General features: G+C 36.5%; 1 protein-coding gene across 1 annotated transcript; it reads left to right on the top strand.

Moving 5' to 3' along the window:
• Positions 1-3,856: 3,856 nt before the first annotated feature.
• LOC145787436 (leucine zipper transcription factor-like protein 1) lies at positions 3,857-11,028 on the top strand. The gene is made up of 8 exons (XM_082599180.1): positions 3,857-3,984; positions 5,786-5,910; positions 7,130-7,324; positions 7,494-7,626; positions 7,982-8,125; positions 9,199-9,342; positions 9,813-9,940; positions 10,636-11,028. The coding sequence occupies exons 1-8, from the start codon at positions 3,982-3,984 to the stop codon at positions 10,652-10,654; spliced, it is 891 nt and encodes a 296-aa protein (XP_082455306.1). The 5' UTR covers positions 3,857-3,981; the 3' UTR covers positions 10,655-11,028.

Raw genomic sequence — 11,028 nt, 5'->3', positions numbered from 1 at the left:
AAACGTGCTTGTGATCGAAGTAAGTTATTGAGTTGAAAAAAATTTGGCACGGTCGCAACACCTTCAGAAAAATTTAAGATATAAAGGGAAAATTAAAAAAAATAAAAAATGTTACAAAACAAATAAACATATAGCCTATAGGCTATAACTTTATTAGCCTACATAACTTTAGCTGATATATTGAAGATTTGTATGGACAGTTGCTATGAAGATCGGCCATGGTGCGTTATCAAGAGTGCTGATGGTCGTAAGGGGAACACGTCTTGATGCGTTTAGCTCATAGCAAAGAGCAAGGCAGGCAAAGAAAACCCCACAAAGAAATCCTACCACGGGCAAAGCCATTTCAAGCGCAACGCACCAGGCCTTGCACGACTCACAAAATAGATAGGCTATAACTTGACGACATGAAACAATGACAAAAAACAAACTAGCAAAAAACAACATCATCATCTTGCGGAAATTCAATTATACCCAGGGAAGTTATGTCTTAAAGATATCAAGCGTGCTTTGATAAAAGTTGCGTTGATAAAGCGATAATTTTAGACCCCAGTCAGCTAAACTCGCCACTTCCACACCGACCCAACGTTAGCTAACGTTGTATTAATGCAAAAATGACAGGCATCGCCAGCTGGGATGTAGTAGTGGTATGTCCCAGTAATATGATAAATTTGGGTTACCGTATGTTTTACACGTTAAACCATATTAAAGTGACAAAAAATATCCAATTTGGCATATTACGTTAAAAAAAAAAAATAGATAAACAATCAGACAATAGCATGACGATCCAGTCCAAGATATTGAAATAAAACAACTGGCCACCGCTTCACCGAAAGATGGAGATTGGTCAAAAAGGATGGAAAAACTTCTGCAGACTCTGTAGAACTTCTGTGGACAAAAAAACACAAGAACCAGAAGGCCAGTAGGAGTACTTACAATCCTACTATTTTGCTAATAAATCTACACACATTGGCTTATCATTGCTGGGCAAAAAAAAAAAAAAAATATATATATATATATATATATCTTTTAAATCAAAATATATTTATATATATCTATATATATATATATTTTTATATATTTTTATATATCTTTTATATATTAGTATGTTTGGTGCATGATGTAATACTTAGATGGGATTATTTCAAGGAAGATTTAGCTTGTTTATTTTTGATTTAAAGCCTTTTACAGTTTTACATTCATTTCTTATAGTAGGGGGAAGCTTGTTCCAAACTATTGGCCCCATGTACCGTATTGATTGTTTGCAAGTGTTAATTCGGCAATATATCGGAATATAAGGAGAATTACTTCTTGTTGTTAGGCTACTTGATTGTTTACACATAAGTATATCATTGAATGTTGTGGGAAGCAGCTTTTTTGAATATTTAAACATAAAAGTTGCAATCTCTGTAGTTTTCATGTGGTTAATTGATTTTAAATTATTGAGTTCCATTACACCTTTTATGCTTTCTCTGCGGTCAATGTCAAATACAGTACGAAGAAAGTTATTGCATGTACGTTGTAGCTTTTGCAATATAGTTTTGTTTTCATGACACCACGTTGAGATGCAATATAATATCTGACTCTCAACTAGAGAATGGTAAATGGAGAGAAGTGCTTGTTTGTTTAGGAAAGGCTTAATTTTTTTGTCACGCAGAGTGTTGATCTTATTTTTTGAAGCAAGATTTCCATATGAGATTTCCATGACAAATGCTCGTTTACAATTATTCCCAGAAACTTTATTGAGGCAACTTGTTCTATGTTGCTTTTTCGAATATTCAAGGGTGGGTGGTATGATAGTGTCTTGCTTCCTTGACTTGAAAATAATATATGTTTGGTTTTGGTGACATTTAGAGACAATCGATTTGTTGATAGCCATTGATCTATGCATACAAGTTCTTGATTTGCCGTATCATATACCGTAGAAACGGTTTTATTTTTATATATAATGGTGGTGTCATCTGCAAACATAATTGCAGTTCCGTGTTGAAGGCAGTTAGGAAAGTCATTTACATAAATCAGGAATAGAAGAGGGCCTAAGATAGACCCTTGTGGGACACCCAAAGATATGTTGTTAACATTAGCAGATAGTGTGCCATTGAAGACCACTCTTTGTTTTCTATTACTCAGGTACGTAACTCATGAACCGACTGCAATGTCTGTTTCCTGAGTGGCACACTGAACTCCGAAAAAGTTTCATGAATGTGACGTTGGATTTTTGAAAATCAATGCTGTTTTGGTTGCAATTTTATTCCTTGCAAATTTAGAAAACTTTAAAACTAGTTTTCCAAATTGTTTGAAAAAATAGTTCGGAGCAAACTGTTCTGGCAGTGGCTCTGGTTCTGGTGTCAAAACTAAATATTTGGTCATTGAAATTTGGCACTTGTCCAGAAAAACTTTAAATATGAATTACTGCCTGTGGGTCGGTCAGCGTTCATAGCACTGGTAGTTTGTGGGTGTTTCTAGTGGTTTTAAAAGCTTGTCAGTGTTTGATTTGAACGTAATATCAATCATAGTGGTTCAATCCAAAATGACAAATTTACAATAATTTTTTGTTTTAATTTGCGTCTGGCAAGGGCATAAACTATGAATTGTTAGTTTTCGTTAATTTTCTTTCTATCGTTAGTTTTCATTTGTTTAAATAAAATTATTTGAATCAATGACTTTGTTTTGTTGTCATATGTTCATGCTTCTTTTCTCCATGAAAACCTGTTGCAAAATTGCTGAGTTTTAAGTTATCCAAAATGAATAAACGGTTTGATCCAGAACAAAAAAATAAAGCAATCTGTATATTAATTTCATATGAAACTTTTGATTATTTATTTTATTTCTGTTTTTTAATACCGTGATAATTTATTGAAGGTTTGTTGAGTTTTTTATGACAAATTTTAGAAAGAAACAATGCGGCAGAGACTGCTCACATATTTGATGACGAAACGCATCCAACCGTGTCTGTATCTGGGAAGATAAAGAAAATGACGCTTCATTTACTGTATCAATCAATGTACGAAAAACATGAATATCTTTCACAGAAGCTGGCCAGCCTAATCTAAATCAGGGTCTCAAACCTTTGCAAACTATAATCACGCACGTTTATATATTAGCAGGATAATTTAGAAAGTTATCATTGGGACAAAAAGCGATAGCGAAGTGGTGTTACCATAGCCTACATAGTCCGCCCCGATAGCTCAATTGGTTAGCGCGTCACTTCTGGAACGAAGAAGCTTCAAGATCAAGCGCCGCTGGTTCGACTCTCGGGGTGTGCGCTTGAGCAACGCACGTTAAGGACTGCTCTCCATTCAGCGGCATCTAATGAATGGAATAGTTCCCCGGCAACAAGACTTCAACAATCGGAAACTTCACTCTGTCAATCTCGGTGGCCGGGCCTGCGTCAGTGATTCAAAGCCTCTACAAGTATGCGAAACTGCCAGGATTAAGCTCTGCAAGAAGCTTTCCCAGTCCGAGGATAAAGATTCAATCAATCAATCAGAACTTTGTGATAGTCCCATACAGGGTGAAACAGGCTGTTTGAGTTGCTTTGCTCATAGTGATTTCATTTACTTGAATTAACTTTACTTAGAATTGAGCACTCTTTTGTGGTATCAATATCATGTATCGTACGCAATACGGTACCTAACATACAAGCAACTCAGCCCTAATTAGAGTAAACTTTAAAGCTGTTGAAAACAAAAACTTGCAGTTTGAGAAATTTTGAAGACCTGATCATAGAGAAAACCCTAACCCTGGCAACAGCTGCCGGGAAAAGTGCTCTTTGATTGCAGCCAGTGTCGTAAATATATCCATGTAGCCTACTTTAACAAGCATAGAAAACATGATCTTGATCTGTAATTTTTTGAAAAAGCTTTAGATTTTTAGAAAATTGACTTTACATGGTTTCTTTTCAAACTTAAGTTTTTATTAGTTTCAACAAAGTCTACAAAACTTTAAAGTATTTTGATTTCTGAAAATAATTTTGTCTTAAAAATGGTAAGTGCTTACACTTTGGTTTAACTCTAGAAAATTTTAGTCTCAACAAAGTTTACAGACGATTGAGTTTCATTTTTAGCAGCATCATCGTTGCTTACTTTATAATGTAGATATTATCGACCTGTTTCAGCCTGATGCTGTGTTCATTGTGGTAATAGCAAATTGCACTAGCTTTCAGAACACATTTCCTTAGTTATATGCTACGGTATGACAAATGGTGTTGAAGTCAGTGAGTTGTTGTTTTATGCGGCTCTTTTGTTTGGCTTGAATACTGTCAGTTGAATTGCTGTGAAATTTTGTTGAATTGGTTATTTAAAAGATTAGGTGACATAGTTCTTCCCTTTCGGCAAGGTTGTTTAATGTTGATGTTTGAATTTTGTCTAGCCTACTTATGCAAATGGCCTTTTTGAAGCGCAATTGTACGTCGTTGTTTTTTCTGGCAATAATTGTAAATTCAAAGTCGGTGAGACACTGTTGTTGATGATCAAAGACTGAACTTTTATCTGAGCTAAGGTGTTCTGTCAGGCGATAGTGGAGTGGGCGGATCGTGCTTCCAATGTAACTTTCCCTGTGTTTTTTGCATACGATCTTATAAACATAGTTTTTCGTGGTACACATGTCGTCGTTCTATAGTGGGCAGTCTTGTACTTCGGCAATGTTTGGATTTTTGTTGACTACAAGACTGCACTATGGAACGATGGCATGTGTATCATCAAGAAGTGTGTTTACAAAACCATAGGCAAGAAATGCAGGGAAAGTTACATAGGAAGCACAATCCGCCCACTCTACTCCCGCCTGAAAGAACACCTCAGCTCAGATAAATATTCGGTCTTTGATCATTAACAACAGTGCCTCGCTGAATTTACAATCATTGCCAGAGAAAATGATGCGGTACAATATGCACTTCAAAGAGGTATTTTCATAAGTAGACATAATAATAATAATCATGCTTTTATTTGCGCCCATTGCGATAACATGCAGTACACTGCAATCACAGATGCGATACAACAGACGACAAGAAGCAGCAAAGTGACATAATAGTCTTTGAGTCAGCTGCTCCCCTTATTTTGGCTTGCCTTTAAGTGTCTTTCGCCGAGACACAGTCGCGTGCTCTGGAGCGGTGTCGAACCCACGACCTTTCGAACGTTGCACAGACGTTCTCACCACTCGGCTATGCAGCCGACCTGACCAAAATCCAAAGATCAATAACCATGCTGAAAGGGAAGACCTGTGACGTCACCTAATCTATTAGTCAAATAATTCAACAATATTCCATAGCAATAACGCCTAACAACGCAGACACTCAACAGGCAGCATTCAAGACAGCAGCCTCAAGCCAAACAAAAAAGCCGCTTAAAACAACGACTCACTGACTTCAACACTATTCGTCATACCACATGACTAGGGAACTGTTTCTTGAAAGCTAGTGCAATTTGCTATTATCACAGTGAACTCACAGTATCAGGCTAATACAGGTCATTATTATCTACATTATGAAGTTAGCATCGATCATGCTGCTAAATGCGAAACTCTGTCTATTATTATACAAAGTTTTCAGATTTTCACATACCGGTACAGACAAAGCTTCATATGCTGCCAGTAGTGAAATGACTCGTTAAGTCAGTCATTTATTTTTGTTTGGATATAAAACAAAACATACATATATACTTAAAAATAAAACAAAAAGATAGTGTGCATCCAATTAAATGTGCATATTTGCTATATTTTTGTCCACTGTGATACAGATTTTTTTACCATAAATACCTTCTTTAAGATTTTACCAAGAGTCTTGTTATTTCAGGCAGAACTTGGATTGAACGACCATCACACTCTTCAAGCATTAAATTTTATTAGGTTTTGTCGTTTCAAGAGAGTTCAAAGATTGAAATCTGTTGACCATTGTTTCCAAGATTTAAAAGATAGCAGGTGACAATATTGTATTAAAAACAGCATACCGTAGTGAAAATGAGTTAGAATATCATAGTCAATAAAACAGATAAGCTGCTGTATAATAAAGATCCCAGTAACTTTACAACAACTTTAAAGTTATTGGATAGAAGATGACATTATAATTCCATGCTATTTTATTCACTTGTAGCGGACATCATGAGTAACAACCCGCTCATACATAGCTGTAATCAAGACAATGACATTCCGAGCACAGTAGTGGTGGGGATGACCTGAGAATGAGGTCTATAAATACTTCTTGTATATCAGTTTATTGCAGTAGAAAGGAATGAATCGTCACCAACAGAACATAAAAGAGGAAGACCGGTCTGACACTAAAACTAAACCCTGAACACAACGCAGAGCAAATTGCATAAGAACAACGGCCACACCAACACTCTCTGAAAAAATTCGCTGGTTGCTTCAGCTTATCTTGATTGAAATCATTTAGTCACAACACATTGGTTACCATGTGATTGTGGCATGTAACAAAATGTGCTTCGTAAAATAGACGCAAAGTCATGTATGTATCGATGTCCTAATTGTAAGAACACAATGTAGCACTCTATGGCTGGTTTTTTTTTCGGTCATTTATCGGTCATTGACCGATTTTTTAGCAAAATGTCCGAAAAAAATATAGTCAATTCAGTCAAAATGTCCAAAAAAATATACTATATATATATATGACCAAAAATGGCTAAAAATCACTGAAATAAATAAAAAATGACCGAATTTTTTCAAGTCATTTCGGACAAATGACCGAAAAGTTTCAGCAAAAAAAAAAACCAGCTCTATGGCATTCCTATTCTAAAATGACAGAAAGCAAAGACTGGAAAAGGCAGAAATGTCCGATTGAAAGCCTGGTGGGGATACACAGACTCTAGAACCAATAATAAGCGACGTCAGGGAACGTAAAAACAATGTGTAAAGCTAGCAGTAGCTACATACTAAATTCACTCAATGAAGAAGATTATTTTTAAAATGTTGGTAACATTGGTGTATTAGTTTACTTGTAAGTCACTAAGAAGCATAACTTTTTGAATTATGTAAGGTGAAGAGAAGATATAATCTAAAGAAGTAATCACTATGATGGTAATATCATTTCACTGAAATATTTTTGGCAATGTAAATTTGCATGGGATCATGCAAAAATACAATTTTAACACTTTAAAAATACAATTTCTTTCTACTTTATCAGATTATATGAAGACACATATACATTGGATGAGATAACTGAAATGATGGATGGATTACTGAGTGTGGTGAGAGGGGAAATGGATTCCGAATTGTTGAATTCAAGCCATACAAGTGTGCTATTGCTTCGACAACTTTTGACTCAAGCTGAAAAATGGCATTTGAAGTTATCTGCTGATATGTCTGAGCTAGAAAATAGGTATATTTTCGAAAATAAATTACATTAAGTTAATAAACTTCAAGTTGTTCAGCCGCAATTCTGATATTCTCTTTGTTATTTTAGGGCAATGCAAATATTTTCGAGTCTCCTAAGTTTTAAGCAGCAATAATAATTCAATGCAGATTTCATTGTCATTGTTTTACTTCAGGGAATTACTTGAACAAATAGCTGACTTTGAGCAAAAAGATGCAACCATGTCACCGAATACATCCATGTTGGATTTACAGAAGCAAAAGCTAGAACCTTTAAATGAAACTGGAGGTGTTGCCTTACTTCAAATGGCAAGTTTTTATAATTGAATTCATAAATTTTGCTGGTTTTTCTACTCCCACTAGCACATTCGTTTGATGCGTTCTACAAATTTTTAGGTATAGCCTACGAAATTTGTATATGAAAACGAAGAAAAATTCCATGTCAATTCATATGATATGAGATGTACTATTTTTTTATAATTTTATTGCGATAAGACATTCAAACCGTCTCATTGAAAATCTTACCTAAGTAAATCAGTTAAAGCGTTGTGTATGTAATAAATCGACATATCGGAGGTAAAATCATCGGTGTTGCTTGGAGGATTCGTGATCCCCTATCCCCTTTTCATTTTTAACAAAAGTTATCCTTTTTTCTATTCTTTAGGAAATTGAAAGATTAAAAGGAGAGAATGAGAGACTGACCGAAAGAAGCAAGAGCTTTGAGGCACACGTCACTACCTGTTTGAAAGATAACGAATCGTTGCGCAATCAAATCAAGCAACTTGGAGCCAGACCTGTAGCTGTTGCTGTGCGTATTATTGTATTTTAACATTGAGAATGCGTATTTTTTTTACATAGTTTGACCTCGAATATTGTTTGTTTGTTGAAGTGTTGTAACTACCCCATAGCTTTGTATGCCAGGCTCCGTCCCGATAGCTCAGTGGTTAAGCGCCAGACTCAAGATCAAGCAGCGCTGGCTCAACTCTCGGAGTGTGCGTTTAAGCAACGCATTCAAGAACTACTCTCCATTCAGTGGCACTTAGTAGATGGAATAGCTCACAGACAACAAGCACAAACTTTACTCTGTCAATATCGTTGACCGAGCCTGCGTCAGTAGTTTAAAGCCTCTACAAGTAATCAAGTATGCGAAACTACCAGGATCAAGGATAAAGATTCCTGCAATCAATCAGGGTGGCAACTATACGGTTTTCTACTTTTCAAGAATAGAACCAGTATACACTTTATCATTACCGCTTTAATTAACGATATATCTCAAACTTGTGTCGTTTTTGCTTTGTTTAAAGGTTGTGGTTATACTTATTTATTTGTGGTCTTGTAGATGTCGATTTCCTGACCAAACAACCTAAACGTCTACAAGCATGTCATGAAGGGGTTCCAACTCAGTAATGAGATTTTTAATGCTGGTGATTGAGTGCGAAAGTAGGCTACAGTAGTTGACGATTTTCATCACAGGTTTCATGAATGACGTTGTTCAAATTCCATATTTTAAATACAAGTTAGGCCTACTTCTTGTGGATTTTTAGAAAGTGGACTGAGGCGAGTTTAAAAGCCGCATACTGATCGCGTGTTCGCCAGGCCTGCTGTACAATAAGAATTTTTCTTTACCTCGACCAAAAAAGTCATTTTAAACAGTCCTAGCGATTGCTGACGCAAGTGGTGCATCTGTGCTGTCTATCCCTCTCGTGTCAAACTTATCATGCCGTTTATGAATCATGATGACGCTTTGGTTGAATTTCGTTCTAACGCTTAGGTCTTAGGCTATAGAGTTGCGTTGAGAATTAACTGAGTGGGTTGAAACGTTAGCAAAGAATATTTTTTCTTGATAAGAATTTATGTTCCATAAGTATCGCTTTGTTACAGAATGAAGATGAGATGAAGAAATTGGAAGCGCAACTGAGCAACTTACGAGGGGAACTCAGCACCAACCTCGATGCGAAATCAACAGAGAATGAGAAACTGGCCGCCGATCTCACGTCTACGTTGCATGAGCTTTTGAAAGTTCAGGTTAGCTTAAGAATCCTTGACTCGTGCAAAACTTGCACGAGAATCTGCTTTGTTGTACCATTTTAAGGTGTTGCAATCGTGCCAAATTTTAATGTGATTGTTCTGTTTTGGCATCAAGCGCGTACAACGTTTGCGCTTACTACATGTTTGTAGACCTTTTGTATGTATTGTTTTTATAGTGATGGTCAGAAATGAAAACAAACTGAACTTGCCATAAATGCAAAACCAAGCATAAATGGATTTCATAGTTTCTTTCTGTGCAGTGTGTTCGTACATCTGAACAACAATAAGTTCATCAACATAAAGCAATTATGAGACAGTGGTGAAAAAACGGATGTTACTATGCAAACTTGCACAGACTTCATAATTATTAATTGAAATTTTATAAAACCTTAATTCTTTTCTAAGTCTTAACAGCCTGGCTTGTTCACATATCGAAATTTAGCATACTTCTTGTCACTGTCTCTCAGGAACAGCTGGACTTGACCGAAAAGGAGCTTGACAAAAAATTCCGGGAAACCGCCGCTTACCGGAATTTACGGGACATGCTGGCGAAGAAAAATGAACAAATAAAGGAATTGAGGAAAAAATTAGGAAAGTTAGTAACTGCCCATGTGTATAAAAAATAAAGATAGCATAAAAATCGCAATTGGCTGCAGTATTGAACAGCCCGCCCCGTTAGCTCAGTGGTTACGCGCCCTGCTCAAGATCACGCCGCGCTGGTTCGACTCTCGGGGTGTGCGCTTGAGCAACGCATTTCTGGACTGCTCTCCATCCAGCGGCACCTAATGGATGGAATAGTTCCCCGGCAACAACACTTCAACAATCGGAAACTTCACTCTATCAATCTCGGTGACCGGCCCTGCATCAAGAGCCTCTACAAGTATGCCAAACTACCAGGAGTAACCTATCAAGGCTTTGTCAGTCCGAGAATAAAGATTTAAAACAAACCAACCAACCAAATTATTATTATCTTAAATCTAAACTGTTGTCTTATGTCTTAGTAAACACTGTAGCAAAGTGCAGGCAAAGAATACAAGATATATTCCATTCCCTTTTGCGCTGAGTATCTCCTCCATAGCATAGTGTGATAATCTATAGCTTATAGTCTGTGCGTGCATGTGGAATTGAAAAACTAATCTTCGGCAGAAGCATTTAAAGTTCAAGTGACACTGAATGTGCTGAGCCACGTGCTTGATTGAATCATTGGAGGCCTGTGATTTCGAAAATGTCGGATTTGTACGCTAAGTTTCACTGCATAGTTATCAAATTATATTATTTTTTCCGTTGCAGATACGAATCCAGTGACTGATGTACGCATTCGACTTTTATGACGTCACAAGGCATGTTTGCCAGCAACACAGCACAATTTTGTTGCAGTTTTCTGTTCCACTTGCTGTGTTAAAAGAAACTTTTTATCTGTGGTGCTTGATACACGCCACTTCATCTCCAGTCATTGTGCCACTCCTGTTCGTATTTTCCAGTGCTCGCAGTTTGTGGACCGATATAGTGTCGAATGACTTCACTGTATGCTCGATTTCGCGTCAAGTTGTAAACACAGTAGTTTTTTGTAACCTTGTCTCAATTTCTAGTGAATTGCAATTGATTCCTTTATTAGTCGCCATGTATTATTCATAAGTAGCTAATGTGATAAACTGTATTTTACAATAAACGTTGTGAGATCTA

This window comes from Aplidium turbinatum, chromosome 18 (assembly GCF_918807975.1).
Source record: "Aplidium turbinatum chromosome 18, kaAplTurb1.1, whole genome shotgun sequence".
NCBI lineage: Eukaryota > Metazoa > Chordata > Ascidiacea > Aplousobranchia > Polyclinidae > Aplidium > Aplidium turbinatum.
The sequence above is the reverse complement of the archived record's forward strand: the minus strand, read 5'-3'. Positions and strand labels throughout refer to the sequence as shown.